The 19110-nt window shown below is 35.4% G+C and overlaps 2 protein-coding genes across 2 annotated transcripts; both read left to right on the top strand.

Annotated features, from left to right (window-relative positions):
* Positions 1-3892: 3892 nt before the first annotated feature.
* Positions 3893-7963, top strand: LOC110819993 (PH-response transcription factor). The gene is made up of 9 exons (XM_022049355.2): positions 3893-4386; positions 4485-4553; positions 5049-5105; positions 5202-5241; positions 5690-5785; positions 5938-6195; positions 6929-6971; positions 7520-7598; positions 7693-7963. The coding sequence occupies exons 1-9, from the start codon at positions 4096-4098 to the stop codon at positions 7783-7785; spliced, it is 1026 nt and encodes a 341-aa protein (XP_021905047.1). The 5' UTR covers positions 3893-4095; the 3' UTR covers positions 7786-7963.
* Positions 7964-8989: 1026 nt separating this feature from the next.
* Positions 8990-12838, top strand: LOC110819980 (Protein kinase superfamily protein). Its single transcript, XM_022049337.2, has 9 exons — positions 8990-9147; positions 9881-9984; positions 10379-10762; positions 10903-11154; positions 11238-11392; positions 11489-11568; positions 11654-11789; positions 11887-12036; positions 12189-12838. The coding sequence occupies exons 1-9, from the start codon at positions 9113-9115 to the stop codon at positions 12369-12371; spliced, it is 1479 nt and encodes a 492-aa protein (XP_021905029.2). The 5' UTR covers positions 8990-9112; the 3' UTR covers positions 12372-12838.
* Positions 12839-19110: the final 6272 nt, after the last annotated feature.

Here is a 19110-nt window from a genome sequence, read left to right on the forward strand (position 1 = left end):
AGATCATATGGCAGAACCATACGCAGGAAGATGCCACTTAGGAACTAAAATAAAGCTTCAGAGCCTAGTACCCCCAGCGATTCGACTGAGTGAGAGAGTGACTAATTTGAGGGACCAAATTTTCTTAAGAGGGGAAGAGTTGTAATACTTGGGCCCGAAAATCAGCTCAGGATAATTTTTTTATTAATTTAGTTATAAAATAATTATATTAAAATAATTATTTAATTTATTATATTTTAATTTTATTGAATTTTTGAAAAAAATGAATTAATGAGGAAATTGAAAATAATTTTGAAAAAATGGGTTAAATTTTGAATTTGGGAGAGGGTTCAAAATATAAATAGAGCAAATTCAGCCACGTGGGACAATACAGTCAGCAGCCATGGCAAACTAGGGCAAGCTACGTTGCAAAATACATTAATTTCGGCACCACGCAGGGGGCCATACGAGCGATCTGCGTACCCAGCGATCTGACAGTTCAGGATTGATCCCGCGCACGTAGACAGTCCAGATGAATTCTCCCTTTAGGCTTGATTGGACAGACGAGATCAAATACAATAAACGGATGAGATTCGACCACGCCATCAGTTGAAATGTGAAACGATCGAACGGTTCTCTTTGCTCCATGTCAGCATAAACAAACAGCACAGATCGAAGAAGAGATGAGTATTTAAATTCCTCTTCGTAGGGGAACCGAAACCCTAGCCGTCAGCCCCTACTAGAGAAGAAGAACCAAACGTTAGAGAAGAAAGCAAATCGTCGACTGCTGCTACTCCAGAGCTATTGCTGATCGCTAAAAAAGGTAAAAGTTCCCCTACCCATTCGAAATTCAATTTCAAGCTTCCTTGTAGCCATATCGGAGTAAGAGGGATTGCAGGTGAGCTGAAAACGACAGACAAAGCCCAAACAGAGCCGCTACGGTCAAAACCTTAAAATTACTCCGATGAGCCCCTTCTCGTTTCCTGTTTCACGCAATTATTTAATCATTGTGTTCGCCGTTCCTTTATAAGCAGGTTAGCCGGAGAAGAATCTCCAGCCGAGAAGGAGAACCAGTAGAGCCGCTGCACCTGGAGACCCCCCATTGGTAGGTTCAGTTTTTCAATTTTTTTGGCCAACTTAGGCTTCCTAACGTGTTTTGTTACAAAGATGCTTGTAAAATCGGCCAAAATTAGGTAAAATCGACCAATCTGAGGCGATTTTGGTCTCTTCCTACATGATTTATCTGGTTATCTGGTTACTTGGTTATTAGTTACGATAAATTAAATCCCTTGCTTAAATGCCATTTAAATTGATAAGTGAATATTATATGAGATGTTAGTATGCTTTGGTGGCTTTTTGGAGAATCAAAATAAATAAAAGCTTACTGGGCATCCTGGGAAAGGGTGGACGGACCCGGTACATAGGGAACCCTATCGTGGACATTGTCTCAGTCAGACGGGGATGAGAAGTCGCATACCGTAAGGGTTTTAGGAGATTTGGTTCACCTTCATAACGGACGGGGTATCGAGACGATAGTGTTTTTGGCAGCCATTACCGGACGGAGTATGGGGACGACCGAGTTAATTATCAATTCTCGATACTGGATCCACGAGTGAAGGGATATCCCTATGGATCTCAAGAGGTCCTAGTAAGTATAGGTCAAAAAAGGAAGAATTATGATTCATGAATAAAATTAAAATGTCATTTAATTATTTGCGTTCATAGGTTGATTTTAGAAAAACCGTAACGGTAAGTATCAAATAAAAAATTTTAAAGTTAAATGTATTTACTTAAAGCAATAGTTCCATTAGTTGTTTATTGATTTTTACCAACTCCGTATATATGATTAGTATGGTATTCTTACTGGGATGATGTAGCTCACAATTTCGTTAACAATTTCAGATTAAGAAAACTAAGATTCAGATTCCGATCAGCAGGAGGGTTGTGAGTAGTTCACCTCCCGGACTCCCTTCAAGTATTAGTGAAGGTTGTCCTATGATGCTTATTTATTCTCATTTTCTTTAATTACAGTTTGTATTTTAGAAGAGATATTTCTGTAACTCTATTAAAAAATCTAAATTATTGTGTAAAGAATGTAAACTCTAACTTAATTATTTGCTTATACATTTAAATTATAAATTCATTTTTATTTAAGTTCCGGATTTTTATATAAACTGTTTGATTTTTAACTGAATCAATTTAATATGATAGTATAGTTTTAATAGTTATAGAAACAAAAAAGATTAACATAAACTAAGAGAAAAAATTAAAGAATACGATTTTGTTTTGTTTATTAGAAAAATATTTAAAACAAAAAAAAAAGATAATAATAGAATGAAAAGGAAAAATTATAAAAAAAAAATGGTTTAATAATTAAGAACAAAAAAAGTGCATATGTTAAAGCATTAAAAAAATTTAAAAATTCAAGTAAGAAGAAAATGAAAAAAAAACAAAAGTAAATTTCGAACTAAATAGAAAATTTAAGAAAACATAAAAGAAATTGTGGGTCTGCGCATCCGGGGAATCGAACCCGGGAGAGTACCGTGGGAGGGTACTATGATACCACTACACCAGACGCGCTTGGTGATTCTCGCCCGTACTTTTAAATATATTTAGTTTATATTAAAATTGAAAAACGTAATAAAGTTGTATTTTCATCAAAAACTAGTTTATATAATTTTTAAAAGTTAATAAGCTATAAAACTTGTAGGAAAAATATGTAGGAAAATTTAAAATTATAATATAAAAAAAGTTTAAAACAAATTTAAATATATATAAAGATTATAAATGTAATATTTAAATGGGGCTTGGACTATCCATTCACTTCATTCGGTAGGTTCTCATTGGGCCCAATTTCTAAGCAACAATGCTGGACTTTAATGGAGCTCCACCCATGTCTCTTTCTATTTTTTTGGTAGGAAAGCCTAAACTTTAATTTCATTTATACGGTTGGATGAAGAGTAATATTGTTTTTGCAATTTAAACCACATGAGATTAAATTAAAATTTATCATTAAATTTGTTATATCTTTATTTAATTAATATTAGTGACTTAATATTATGTATCTTTGGTCCTTACACTTCATGCTTAAGGAAGTGGGCCCCACACAAAATACCTATACGTGAAATATGTAAAATAAAGTTTGATTTATAAATTTCCTAAAAGTAAAAATATTTTAATCAATAAATTTTAATTATTCACATAAATATATATATATATATTATTTGTTTAGATGTTCTACTTCATCACATGTTAAAAACTAGGAGATTAATGTTTATTTTTTTCTTCTTTAAGAATATTATATATCAACATCTATTATTTAAAAAATTAAACTACGTTTAGAATTAAATTTATTTCTAAATCTATTTATATATTTAGTAAAAATTATCTATATATTTTTAAAATTAAAATATATACAATTCAAATTTAATATGAAATCAATTTTTATTATTTTAAAGTAGAATTTATATCCAAGATATCACTTTAGGCAGAATAATTATCTCCCATCTAAGATTTACAAAGTATGATTGTTTGAAATAAATTCAGAATTTATATCAATTTTATTATTTATAAAATATACATATTCTAATTAGAGAAAAAATAAATTTTATAGAGAATTTATATAAAACTCTATATTAAATTTGAACATTATATTTTAAATACTATCAAATTTTAAATGTATTATTCTGATTTTTATATAAAATCTTAATAAACTCAAATCTTATAATATTTACAGAAATTTTTTATTTAATAAATGTAATTTATAAATAGTTTTTTTTTTTCTTTCTGAATTTTAAATTATTACAAATACAGCCTAATAAGTAATAAATTAAGTGGAAACATGAATGAATGTATAGGGGGAAAACACTACAGTCCGTTCATTGGCTTTGGGTTTTTGTCTCCATGCAAATCTCCTATCATCATCCCCTATCAGCCACATGTTGACCTTCACCTTAAAATTCACTTTCTTCTCCTCCACCCTCCATATCCCCTTCCAATGCTGCCTTGGCTACTTCCACTGTAGGCTACTAGCTCCATCCTCCAACTGCAGTTTCTTTCTCTTTATATTATACATATATGTATATAATATTCGCTTGAGACAAACAAAAGTTGAAAATGTTAGCCAAGGACAAGGAATCGAGTGGTGGAGGCTCCACCTTCGATCTTCCCGAGGAGGTCTTGCAAGTTTTACCGTCCGATCCTTTCGAGCAGCTCGATGTGGCCCGCAAAATCACATCCATTGCTCTCTCCACTCGAGTCTCCGCACTCGAATCTGAGTCATCTTCTCTCATCGGCAGACTCGCTGACAAGGAACGTGTAATCGCCGAACTGCAAGCGCAAATCGAGAATCTCGACGCCTCTCTCTCCGACGCCTGCTCTAAGCTTGCTCGGGCCGAACAGGAAAAGGTCCGACCCGGTTTGGCTCCATAACCCCCGACAATTTGCAATCCAGATTTATGTTATGTTGTTTTTCCTAGTGAAAAATAGAACGGTCTGTGTTGTAGGAGAGCTTGTTGAAAGATAACGCTTCGCTTTCTGCTACTGTGAAGAAGCTACAAAGAGATGTCGCCAAGGTGCGTCAATGATTTTCTTCAATTTTTTATTATTATTTCTTTGGAGCTTGTTTTCTCTCAATTGGTTTGATAATTGAGGTAGTCAGCTTTATTGAAATTGCTAAGAAGTGCCTTCGTTGCTAGAACATTGTGATTTTGAGTTGATATTTATTCCCTGTTAAAATGAGCTTGAAATGTTTAGAAGCAGAGCTAGAAAACGCGTGAATTGCTGCTAGTTAAGGTTTAATCCCTATTACCTTTCACTGTTCGAAGCAAGACCGTATTTGGCCGATTCCATCGTCCATCTTGTTTCATCAAAAACTTTTCCAACTTACGTTGGCTAATTAACTTCCGTCCCTAGCAAAAGAAGTAGTTATTAACAATTCAACTGACTACCCCTCCTCATTGCAAGTAGGCATTACTTGTTTGATCTTGAGTTTTTGTAAGTTTCCTGAAAGATGGATTATAAATGTTTATGTTGGTGGTGATAAGGTGTTCCTTTTTTGATATGGTCAGTTGGAGGTCTTCAAAAAGACTCTCATGCAGTCGCTTCAAGAAGATGAAGAAAGTTCTGTAAGTTACTGATTGCTTAAGGATATGTTAATTGCTTGAGATGATCTCTCCAAATGATTTATTTTCTGGGTTTAATCAAGTCTAGTTCTGTCACAGGCAGGGGCCACACAGATTATCGCTAAACCAACACCTAGTGGTATGATGTTATCTTTTTTTTTTTAATCACTAAAATATTGTCCTTAAACAAGTAATTTTTATATGATTATTCTGTTTGGGGCAGCGTAGCGTCATCCCTTTTTCATGAGTCTAAACTTGGTTTTATTCGTGCTGTTAATATACATTCTTCTGAAAAACTCGAAGGTTACCAAGCGAATCTGTTATCGAACTGATTCTAGTTGGTTTTAATCACGCAATGATACTCATTTTATTTGTTTTTAAAACTTTGCAAAGAAATTGAATTATTTGAGTCTGAGAGAAATTAGTTCTCAAATCCTTTTGGAGCTTCTCAAGATGCCCTTACCTTAATCCTGATTTAGCTGTTATAAAAAATTGGGCTGCATCAGAAATGTCTGGTTGACAGTCTGTGTGCCTGTTTGTTAGAATCCAATTACCAACTCAAAGAGGTTTTACCTGATATGTTTCAGATGATGATGTTTCATTGCCACCTTCAAGATATTCTTCAATTCGGAATCAGGTGTCAGATATAGGAAATGCATTTCCAGAGGATCGTGAGACTGATGGTATTCCACTTCTGTTTCTTCTTTATCTCATTGTTGTTATATTTATCTTGGTTCTAGAAGACATCTCAGCATATTGATGTGCCTATATCATTTGTCTGTTATCATTTGTCAAGATTTTGAAGTTACCTCACCAAAAACAATTGTTATGGCAGCCTCAAGGCGAGGGTTTTCACATGGTCCCATGTTAGTATCACAAACAAGCACTCCTCGGCTCACACCTCCTGGTTCTCCTCCAAGTCTATCAGCTTCTGTGTCTCCAACGAGGACATCCAAACCACCTTCACCAAGACGGCATTCAATTTCATTTTCTACCTCAAGAGGCATGTTTGATGATAGGTCTTCTGCATTTTCTTCTGCACAATCCAGCCAACCCGGTTCAATATCTAGTTCGGATGCAGGATCTTATGCTGGTCAGTCCTTGGACATTTTTAAGGACTAATGCCTTATATGAAGTTTAATAATTTTAGAGGCTAATTTAGCTGCTGGAGATCTATTTTCCAACAGTCTTATAGTTGCGGCTTTAAATATCTTGCTTTTTTCCTGGGGCCATTTTGTGACAAAATAAAGATAAGAAAATCAAAATACAGTTCTAGATCTTTTAAGATGTAAATATTTGCCATGTTTCCGGTTTGAAAACTTGGCAAGTTTGCCAAGTTTCCGATTTGAAAACCATTGCCTTTTGATTTTGGTGATACTTGAAGCATATGAACATATTGCTCTTTAGAAATTACTTATGACTATTATCTTGAAAAGCTGTAACATTTTGCAAGCTAGAGTAATTAATTTGTCTTAAGACTCTTCTAATCTTGAAAGCTACAACATTTTGCAAATCTAGAGAATTTGCCTTAAGATTCATAAGTATGATCTGGCTTTTTTTCACTCCTACCTGAACTTGTGGGCTGGCTAGAGTAGTCCTACTGAAACATACATTCTTTTTGTGCTAAGCTACAATGTGAGGTTGCTGTTCTAGGATCAACAATTCTTTTCATTATCTCCTTTTAGCTTTTCATATCTTTTATGACATATGACATATCCAATTGTAAGGTGCTCTTAAAAATGCCAATTTAATATTGAGTTATTGATATATATATATATATATATAGTTGTTATGCCATATCTTAGATCCTTTCATATATGTTTCAGGACGAACTCGAGTTGATGGAAAAGAATTCTTCCGCCAAGTCAGGTAAAGCTGGCTAAGCCTAAAACTTCTTACTGAGAGAAGTCAGAAACATATTCTTGAACTTACTATTGCTAGAATAATCTAATCCTGAGTATGAAGAATGTGCTCTTTTGGCTGATTTCAACTGCTTTGGGCCTCAAAATATGTGTCTACAGTAGATATTGCAGGAAATAGTTGATTATTTTTGTTGTTTTGCAAATATAAAAATTTGCATATTTGACTTTGCATGGCAGTTGCTCTAAATTGGAAGGGGACCTTATTTTTACTGGAAAATGGTTGCTAAAAAAACATACTTTGCTTTTCTTAGTTGTGCCAAATTGACACATAATCCCCAATAGTTGGTTGGTTTCTATTTGTTACCTCCATTGCCATGTGCATATTCACTAGCTTTTCTTCATGTGTTCCCATTTAAATTCATGAACGACTCAAAATCATTTCCAGTTAGCTTTCAATCTTTAATTGTCTTATATTCGATATTCTTCCTCTCGATATGTAGACGTTGCAACTTGTAGCCAGTTAATAATTGCCCATGTTACTCTCTGTTTCACCAGGAGCCGCTTGTCGTATGAGCAGTTTGGTGCATTTTTAGCAAATGTTAAGGAATTGAATGCACACAAGCAGTCAAGAGAAGTACATGATCATTCTTTCCCCTGCCTCTTTGATGTCTTTCTTAAATATTGTTCTGTTCATAATGCTGATTACAAATCTATCTGGATTGTCACAGGAGACTCTTCGGAAGGCTGAGGAGATTTTTGGCCCAGATAATAAGGACCTCTATACAATTTTCGAGGGCTTAATCACGCGGAATGTCCATTAAAATGCTGAGCTAGGACTTGCAATGCTGTTTGTAAGACTGGATTTGCCAAATTGAAATTCATTTCACATTTTTTTCTGGGTGTAAATTTTCAATCCAGTTGGGCTGATACTTCGGAACAACTGTTGTATTTTGTATCATATTGAGTTGGGAATAAAAGTGTAAGCAGAGTTGTATGAGAGAGCAGCGGGGTGAAATTTCTTGATGGGAATGTTTGGATGGTGTTTAAGCAACAGAAATCATTTATGTTCACCAATCCCGTGAAATGTATGAAAAATTACTTAAATTAATTGATTTAATATTTTTAGAAAATTAAAAAATTTATTTTACATTCAATAATTTCATATATATATATATATATATATATGATGTATACACTTCTTATTTAAATGAACTATTTTTATCTATCTGTAAGTTATTTTTAATGATAATTTTTTATCAATTTAAATTATTAGTATATTTAATAAATTATATATTTTTATTATTTAGATAAAATCATTATGGCTGTTATTAATAAAATTATAGTTGTATGAGGAGTATTACAGTAATTTTATCATTACTTTTTAAATTTAAAATGTATATTAGTTTGTAATTTTCTCTTCAGTTTTAAAAGTACAAAAATATTTCTATATATCCAAGGATTTCTTTAACTTATATATTTATTTTTTCCAATTTATGGAGTGTACTTTCTTTAAGAGCATTATCATATATCTAAACTATATTAAATTTAATTTATCATATAGTTTATTACTGTGGTTACGGAAATACTTTTTTTTTTTTTTTCAAATCTTAATTTACCTGAAATAATTTTTTTTTTTTTTTTTTTTTTATTTATATTTTTTTTACTATTTTTTTGCCAAATTTTTTTTCAGAATATTATATAAATTTTGTATAACGTTAATTTTTTTTTTTTTTTAAAATAAAATTGCAAATTTGTTGTAAGGTGATAACAGTCAAGTACGTATTAGGAAAAAACTAACACTGGATTGGCATACGAAGCCACGTGGCATCCAGTGATAGGCCCGACGCCCTACGTGCTTCGCTTACAACGTCTGGTTATAGCACAGAGGCCGTTAGTCGTTAGATGTTCATTCTGTGAATGCGGTAAGATTTTGGCAAAGATGACAAACAACATCCGGGTTTTCAGCAATGACATCTGGTTTATTTTCTCCAAATTAATAATTATTTTTAAAAAAATAAAAATAAAAATTCAGATATTAGAGAGGTACAGAGAAGAGAAACCATGACAAACCGCTCTTCTCTCTCTCTCCAACACCTTTGATTGATCCCCTCTTTTGGTTTCCCAGGCTTTGGCCATCTTTCAGAATTCATGGAAGATGCCCCAAAGACGTCTCTCTCTCCTTGGTATTATCTCCTTCCTTTCTCTTCTCCCTTTCTCAGCTTTTTCTTTTCAAGGTTTGTCGCCATTGATGATGCCTACATTTTATTTGATTGCTTCCTGTGTTTTGTTTGCTTTGGTAGTTTGGGAGTGTATTTGATATTGTTCTTTTAATGCTTGTCGTTTTCACTTTATGATAGATTTAGGTTCTGCTATTGTCCTGATTATGCGCACTGTATTCTGTTTGGTTGCTGAGAAAAATGTTAGTCATGAGAATGCAGAGGGGGGAGAGGATGGAGACGATAGTTGTACGAAAAAATTTAATATGTATACTATACCATATTTGGAAAAGCAAATGGAAATGTGTCTAGCTTGATAAACACAAAATCGTGTCTGTTAAAAATTTCTTTTCTATTTGGAAAATATCTAACCTTTTATATTGTTCTGCAAATTTGCTTTACCTGCAATTTTTTTAAATCAATTTTTAGATGATCAAGGTTATGAAAAACGAAGGATCCTTTCTTTTTAACAAATTGTCTTTCAGTTTTGTCGCTTTCCTTTTCATTTTATGGTACTCTTACTCCTTTATTACATATTTGATCTTTCAGTTTTTGCTTACCCATTTGCCTTCCTTTCCCATAATATCTTGTCCAGCGTGATGTTTTTGGCTTGTTATGTTTTCTGATCCAACTGTCATCTTTGGGATTTTGGTATATCTTTCAACTACAATAATTTGTTATTCGTGCTTGCATTTGGCAGCAAAAGTTCCGATGACAGTGATCATGATAACCACAAAGGCGGGAGTCCTCCTGTTTCTGCCAGGAGAGCTAGAGCCGGATTCTCTGATTCCTTCTCGTGTGACGGTATACGATCATTTTTCTTGTCATATTCCCAGCATTTTGCTAAGTTTTATTATATTCTCTTTTAGTTCTTAATATTATTAATTATTTTATATATAAAATTTAATTATAATTTACGTATTTGATATTTAATGAAACAGTTCTATTCATATTTTTAAAAATTTAAGAATAGATTTATATTCTTATTTGTCGATAAAAAAATTATAGGAAACACTTTATTTAAAATTTACGTATAATTAGTTTGTAATTAAAATGATATTTTTATTCGAAATTTTAGTTCAATTGTATTATATTCCCTAAAAAATAGAATTTGAACCGAACCTGAAGTTGGGGGTCTATGCACTAGAATCAAACGTTTGTTACTATTTGTACTGAAGTCCCTATTCTGTTGTATTAGATCTGACATCCATAGTTGTCGAGGGGAGTCCAGAAGAGGTCTCCCAGACAGGTGCTCTAGAAGACTGCTCAAGAAGTGCAGAATCTGAAACAGCTTCTTCTATAGCCAGCACTTCAGGCTTGGAAGGCCACCAAGAACTACTAGGTCCTGGTGTTCATTGGCGTGGTTTCATGCGTTTATTTAAAGGATCAGCAATGAAATTCCAGCCATTGCCATCTCTAAAAAGTGTACCAAAACTCACTAGAAAGAAAAGCAAAAGAATTAGAGATTACATGGTTCCGAACTTGACATCTACTCTGGACCCTGAATTATGCTGCTTGAAATCTAGCTGGAAGAACTTTGCCCTATCAGAGCTCGAAGCTGCAACCAATGATTTCAGCCATGGTTTGTACTAAGTTCAAAGCTTGAAATTTGAATGTTTGTCGTCCTTGCTTTGATATCGAGTTAGGGAACAAAACATTGTTAGCTTTCCTGGTCTTTTGGCTAAGAACAACTGTGCTGATAAATGTTTTTCTCATTTGAAGAAAATTTGATTGGGGAAGGAGGATATGCTGAAGTCTACAAGGGACAATTGGCAGATGGACAACTTGTTGCAATCAAAAGACTAACCAGAGGTTCTCCAGAAGAGATGACAACAGATTTCTTGTCCGAGCTTGGGATCATAGTCCATGTTGATCATCCAAATATTGCTAAACTAATTGGGTATGGAGTTGAAGGCGGCATGCACCTTGTTCTTCAATTGTCTCCCCATGGAAGCTTAGCATCCTTACTTTATGGTTTGTTTATAATCAAGGATTTTGAAATTCTTTCAAGTTTTAAATTGGTGAACTTTCAGCTCATTCTGGCTACTTTTTCCTAGGCCCAAAGGAGAAATTGGATTGGAAAACTAGATATAAAGTGGCTCTAGGGACTGCTGAGGGTCTCTTCTACCTGCATGAAGGGTGCCAAAGAAGGATTATCCACAAAGACATCAAAGCTTCTAATATATTGCTCACAGAGGATTTTGAAGCTCAGGTACACCAAATCTCTGCAGTATAATACAACCTTAAAGTCACTATTCTGGTTTTATTTTACCATTATAGCTCAAAGTGAAATTTACTCTTGAACCAGATTTCTGATTTCGGGCTTGCAAAGTGGCTACCAGATCAATGGACTCATCACACTGTATCAAAAGTTGAAGGCACATTTGGGTTTGTAATTATAACACAACAGAGTTTCTGAATTTATGAATTTTGCTATCCTGTAATCTTATTTCTCTTTTTTCTATTGTTGCAGTTATCTTCCTCCTGAGTTCTTCATGCACGGCATTGTCGATGAAAAAACTGATGTCTATGCTTATGGGGTACTACTATTAGAACTCATCACAGGAAGGCAAGCTTTGGATAGTTCACAGCATAGCCTTGTCATGTGGGTATGTCCGCATCTGCTCCAATTTATTTCCTTACTTAATTCAGAGAGGGCCTGGAACTTTTACTCAAACTAAAGCTGCTTTAACATATTTGTCACAGGCCAAACCTTTGATCACTAAGAATAATATCAAGGAACTTGTTGATCCAACTCTTGGTGACGCGTATGACGAGGAACAGTTGAACCGTCTGGTCTTGACTGCTTCTTCATGCATTCATCAGTCCTCAATTAGCCGACCCCAAATGAGCCAGGCAGGTTTCTGATTTCAGAAATTATAACATGATTGTTCTGTTAAGTTGGCAATTTCCAAGGCTCATAGCAAGGATATCAACATGTATCTGTTATGGAAATAGTCTCATAACACAAAAGTCTACAAAAATAGTTGTTTTTGCATTCAATGCAGGTTGTGCAGATTCTAAAGGGTGATAATTGTAAACTAGAGCAGATGAAAAAACGTCAAATGTCTAAACTTCAAAGGACATATTCTGAGGAGCTCCTTGATGCAGAAGACTACAATTCATCCAAGTACCTAAATGATCTGAATCGGCACAGGGAGATTGTTATGTCCCCCTGCAATGATTCTTAGGACCTTGTGTCAGCCACAGGAAAGGATTCAGCAACACGAAGTCCTAGAGGTTTTGAAATTTTAGTTGTGCTTGATTTTGGAGCTTGATGGTCTGGTAGCGAGCTCGAGAATTCCAGAGTTTCTGATTCAATGAGGTAACTCGAAAAGGAATGTGATAAAACTAGTTGAGATGAGGGAAAGAAATTAATAGAGAAACAAGTGCACGGTCTTTCCATCTTCAGAACTAGGAGGAATTATCAGTAAATTCAAAGAGGCGAATCCAGAGGAAGATTGTAGAATGAACTTCTGATGGTTGTAGAATCTGGAAATTTGTTTTTCAAACAATATTTTTTAGCTTGTTGATAATTCTAACCAATTTTTATTTGGTAATTTTCTCAAATATTAAAAGATAGAGAAATTCCTTGCTGCTCACGTAACTGCATATCCTTGAAGATAAGCTTGGCAGAAAATTGGATTGCTTTGTAACAATGAGGTATTCAATAATTTTTGAAAGTATAGCAGGTTTGTGGAGCAAGAGAGAATTTTCTGAAGAATTTAAAACAGAACACTCAACCGAGACCCAATTATATAATTTTTAAAACCCAATGATATATATTTTAATAAATTCATATTAATTAATTAATTAAATTAAATGATACACATGTAATATCTGGACCCGAAAATTTGGCGTGTGATAATTTTTTAATTAATAAAATTACATATATAAAAAATTTAATTTAATTTTGTGAAATTTTTGAAAAAAATAGAATTAGAAACAAAATTAAAAACAATTCTGAAAAAATGGATGAAACTGTAAATAAGGGGAGGTGTTTTTGAAAGAAAATTTAAAATTATGGAGTAAAATCGTAAAAAAAAAATATGGCCACGTGGGACAACCACGTCAGCAGTCATGGCGAGTTAGAACACGCCGTGTGGCGAACATGCTGACATCGACTCCATGCGGGAGGCTACGCAAGCCATCCGTGTGCCTGGGCAATCGAATGATCCAGATCGCATCTTGCGCGCATGAACGGCTAGGATCTATTTCCTCTTCAAACACGATCGGATGGATGAGATTGATCGTGATGGACGGTCCTGATTCACACACATAATCGACTTAAACAGGCAACAATTAGACGGTTCTCCTTGTTCCACGTCGACTCGAATGGACGGTCTGGATCGTAGGGAACCAAAACCCTAACCGACAGAGGAGTGACTAGAAAAGAAGAAGAAGGGTAGCTGGGGAAAGAACCAGATGTCGCAGAAAGAGATCGACCACTGTTGTTGCCACACTGGAGCTACCACCGATGCTGAAACATGTATTTTTTCCCCTATCGCTTGGAATTCAATCTCGAACTCCCTATGCTCATATCGGAGTTGAAAGGTTGACGAGTGAGCCGGAAAACACAAACGAAGCTAGGTTGAACCACCATGGCCAAAATCCAAAACCTCCTCCGATGAGCTCCTTCTTATTTTTCGTTTCCCTCGATTTTCTGACCATCGTGTTCCTCGTCCTTTTTCGGTGCAGGTTAGCCGACAAAAAACCCCAGCCGCGAAGGAGGAACGGCAGAGCTGCCATACTCGGAGACTCTTTCGTCGGTAGGGTTTCAGTTTTTGCCTTTTCTGGTCAACAGTCTCTAACTTGGTTTTTCGCAAGTTCACATGCAAAACTGGCCAAAACTGGTCATAAACGTCTAGGTCGAGAAGAACCACCTCCGTGGATAGCGGAGTTGGCAACGGAGCATGGCGGCGATGCTGTGCCGGAATCCTAAATTAGCCGAAAAAGCTTAAAAATATTTATTTTTACTTTTTGGAGTATTTTTAGATACGTTACAGATATTTTAATTTATGCATAAAAAATTCAGAAAATCTGGGAACTGCTAGGAGACAAGTGAAAAGTACAGTGTTTTGAATACCGATCTAGAGTAAGAATCCATCACCCTTTTCCTATTACGGTAAATTAAAGCTTAATAATCAATAACGTTATATTTTATGAAAATTAGAAAACTATAAAATTAATTACAGGTTACTAGTAGAGCCGGAACCAGTTAGTGCATAGTTGCCTTGATTTATGTTGATTTTCTCTTATACTATCTAAAATATTTACTGTTATGTTGTGTGCTTTAAATTACTAGTTTTAAATTGCTTCCTAGATTATTTAGTTTACCTATCTGTGTTGCCCTCATCTATTAATTTGTTTGCAATAAATGTCTTAATTATGTTTTTTTTATATACGTATCGTTTATTTGCATGACTTACTGTTGATTTGTAAATATGAGATATTGGTATATAATTGGTGATTGGTTGATGATGTGGAATATATATATGAAAGGTTTATTGGATACTCTGGGGAAGGGTGTATGGACCCAATGCATACCAAAAGCCCTACCGTGGGTATTACCTCAGTTGAACGGAGCTGAGAAGTCCCATTCTGGAAGAGGTTGGGCGGTATAATTCACTCTTATGTCGGACGGGTTATTGAGGTGGTAGTATGTTTTGGCGTCCATTATCGGATTGGATATGGGGATGACTGGTTAATCGATAAATTGGATATTGGGCCCATGATTAGCGGTGACCCCTATAGACCCCAGGAAGTACTAGTAAATAAGTGAAAAGGTAAGTTGCTATTCTTACCCACTTGGATATGAAATCACAATGTTATTTGATTTATTGTCTTCATAGATCGATTCAGGAAACTCATAAACGGTAAGTATGGAATAAACGATTTTTATATTAAATAAATTTATTTATCTAAACTAATGGTTCCATTAGTTATTTTATAATTTTTACCAATTTTTAATTTTTCGTATAAGTGATAAGTGTGATAGCTTTACTAGATTAGTGTAGCTCATTCTCCTATTTAACAATTTCAGATTAAGAAGACCAAGGCCTAGATCTTGAACAGTAGGAGGGTTGGAAATAAAGGTTACCTTCCGGACCCCATCAGAGTTTTCCAGCGGAGGTTAACCCCATATGATTTTTATCTCGTTTGTTTTAACCATTTGTTCCATTATTATGAACTGTTATAAAAGAGATATTTTTGTAATCCTATTGGGTATCCCTATTTACTGTGTAAGTAATGTAAACTATAAATTATTATTTTCTTCTGCTATTACAATATATATTATTTTCTTAAGGTTTTGGGTCTTTACAGTTGGTATTAGAACTACGTTCATCAGAACCATTTCTTATATAAATATTTAAAACACTAAAATATAACCCGATACTCAACCATCTTTTGTGAAATGCAGGTACAAGGATATGAAAAGAGGAAGACCCCCACTAAAACGAGTAGTCTGAGATGGGTCACTTTGAGAGGATATCGATTGACTCTTTGAGATGCTGGAGAGACTTATCTCCACTTAGGAGGCCTGGAAAGTGAGGAAGGAGCTGTCTGACCCTCCCCCACTACAACAATATGAGTCACCCCTGCATCAAGAAGATCCAGTGCCACCCTGATATAGTCTTGCTCCACCATATCATCTAGCACCGCTACAATACGATCTGATGCACCCACCATACAACCAGGTGCCGTCACAGGGCCACCTGATCCCTCTCTAGCATAATCTAATCCCTTTTATATAGGACCCAGTTCCACCCATGATTGACCCTAACTACATTGAGAGGTATAAAAGATTAAACCCATATATTTTTGTAGGGGCATCCTCATTCGAAGATGGTAAATATTAGTTAGCCGAGAAAGAGAAGATCTTCGCAATTCTTGGGGTAGTTTCTGGACAGAACATTTTACTTGCCACTTACATGCTCATGGGAGAGGCAGGTCGCTAGTGACAGCTGAAACAGGCTACCCTGCCCATTCCAGTCACTTGAGAACAGTTCCTGGTAACCTTCAAAGTAGAGCACCTCCTAGAGCATCTTTGATATTTGAAGGAAATTGAGTTTTCACACTTGGTCCAAAGTGAGATGATAGTGTCTAAGTATGCCCGAAAGTTCATAAAGTTAAGTCAGTATTCTCCTGAGGGTATGATGGATGAAAACAGAAAAGTAAGGAAGTTTGAGTGGGGCCTCCGTCCTGAGATCAGACAACAACTGTACGTATTCAAGCTAAGCACTTACTCGGCAGTTCTGGCCAAGGCACAGTTAATAGAGAGGAACCTTCACATTTTTTCTCCAATGGTAAAAAATTCCAAACCCTCGGTTCCACATCGCAGACCAGCACCTACTGCATCGATTCAATAGAACAAAAGACCTAGGCTTGTGACTCAACCTCCTTCTCAAGCTTTGGCAACAGGACACAGTAGGACTCACCAATACAATGATAAGGATCATGGAGACCAACTCTGCTATTGCCTCAACTATACCTGCCATATATGTGGAAGTGCCCAACACTACGCGAGGAAATGCCCGTGAAATTAGAATTAGACCAGACCTCTCATTCAAGGTAGAGCTTACACCCTCACCTAATAAGATACTGAAGCCAACCCAGATGTGATACATGACCGTCCTAAGAAAGAAATTTGTATCCAAGAGATCCTTGTAATCCGAGAATTCCTGGATGTATTTCCTGATGAACTACCTGCACTAACAGTGGATAGAGAAGTTGAGTTTACTATAAATCTTCAGCCTGACACCCATCCCATCTTAATTGCCCTTTATCGCACGAGTCATGTAAAGATAAAAGAACTGAGAAACATATCATAGATTTACAGGACAGTGTGTCCCCTTGAGGTGCTAGAGTCATATTTGTAGGAAAAAAAGATGAGTCCCTGAGGTTATATATTGACTACAAAGGATTGAACAAAATTACAATCAAGAATAAGTACCCCATCCCTAGGATTGATAATCTTTTCGAGCAGTTACAGGGTGCTTAGGTTTTCTCCAAGATAGACTTGAGTTCGGGTTACCATCAGTTAAAGATCAGGGTAGAGGACATTCCCAGGTTAGCCTTCAGAACCAGGTATGGACACTATAAGTTTTGAGTCATGCCATTTGGCTTAACTAATGCGCCAAATATTTTTATGGACTTGATAAACAAAGTTTTTAGATAATTCTTAGATCAGTTCGCCATTGTATTTATTGATGATATCTTGATCTATTCAAAGAGCAGAGAAAAAGGCACTTATCACTTGACTCAGGTTTTACAGGTTTTGAAGAGAAAAAAATTGTATGCAAAATTGAACAAGTGTAAGTTCTGACTCGAGTAGACTACCTTCAAAAGGCAATAATATCAAAGGATGGGGTGTTAGTGAATCTCGAAAAGGTTGAGGCAGTACTTGGTTGGGAAAAATTAACTTCAGTTAAGGAGATTGGTAACTTTTTAGAAATAACATATTGTTACCACAGGTTTGTGGAAAAATTTTCTAGTCTAGTCGCTCCTTTGACCCCACTTACAAAAAATAACGTCAAGTTCGAGTAGAACGATGATTGTAAAAGGAGATTTACAGAACTCAAAAAATGATTGATTATCGCACTCGTTTTGGCTATATCGAGTGGCACAGTTAGATATACAATGTATAGTGATGACTCTTACTTTGGGTTGTGTTCTGATATAGCATGGAAATGTATGGCTTATAGGTCCAGACAGTTGAAGAGTCATGAAAATAATTACCCCACCCACGACTTAGAACTTGCCGCTATTATCTACGCTTTGAAGACCTGACATCACTACTTGTATGAAGAGACTTTTGAAATTTATACAGATCATAAAAGCTTGAAGCATATATTCACTCAGAATGATCTCAACATGTGTCAAAGGCATTGGATAGAGCTCCTTAAGAACTATGATTATAAGATTTTGTATCACTCAGGTAAGGGCAATGTGGTAGCCGACGCGCTCAGCAGAAAAAGTACAGGTATGTTGGTTCACTTAATAGTTTTTGAAAGTAGGGTAATAGAGGCTGCACAATAGATACGACTTCAGGACTTGAAGAGAGTTACATGCCTGACCCATATAACTATCCAACCTGAATTGATTCAGAGAATAAAAGAAGCCCAATTGACTGATTCCACCTTAGCAGCTCTCAGGAAGGATATAGAACAGGGAGTAAATCCAGAATTCCAAGTCGCTGCCGATGAGTTGCTCAAGTTTTAAGACAGGGTGTGTGTCCTAGATGATAGTGAACTAAAAAAGAACATCATGACAGAGGCCCACAGCTCAAAGTTCATAATGTATCCCAGAAGTACTAAGATGTATCAAAATATGTGACCCCAATTTTGGAGGAGTGGAATGAAAAGAAAAATCGTTGATTTTGTCTCCAAGTGCCTTGTGTATTAATAGGTTAAGGCAGAACATCAACGTCTAGGTGGACTACTTCAGCTACTACTGATTTCAGAGTATAAATGGAAATATATCACCATGGATTTTATAACATAGTTACCTAAGGCACGCTCGGGATATGATACTATTTATATAATTATTAACCGGCTCACCAAGTCTTCTCATTTTTTAGCTATCAAAATGACTGATCCTTTAGAGAAGCTAGCAAGAATTTATATCCGGGAGATAGTCAGACTATATAAAGTTCCAGTGACAATGGTATCCGACAAAGACTTCAGATTCACCTCTCGATTTTGGTCTAATTTTCAACAAGCAATGAGAACGAAACTGTCCATCAACATAGCATTCGACCCTTAACTTGATGGACAGTCAGAACGAATAATTCGCACACTGGAGGATATGCTCAGAACTTGTGTTCTGGACTTTGGAGGACTTTGGGATGATCATCTACTCCTGATAGAGTTCACCTACAATAACAATTACTAAGTAAGTATCGGTATAGCCCCGTATGAGGCATTGTAT

Source organism: Carica papaya, chromosome 3, assembly GCF_054855325.1.
Source record: "Carica papaya isolate Zhongbai chromosome 3, ASM5485532v1, whole genome shotgun sequence".
Lineage (NCBI taxonomy): Eukaryota > Viridiplantae > Streptophyta > Magnoliopsida > Brassicales > Caricaceae > Carica > Carica papaya.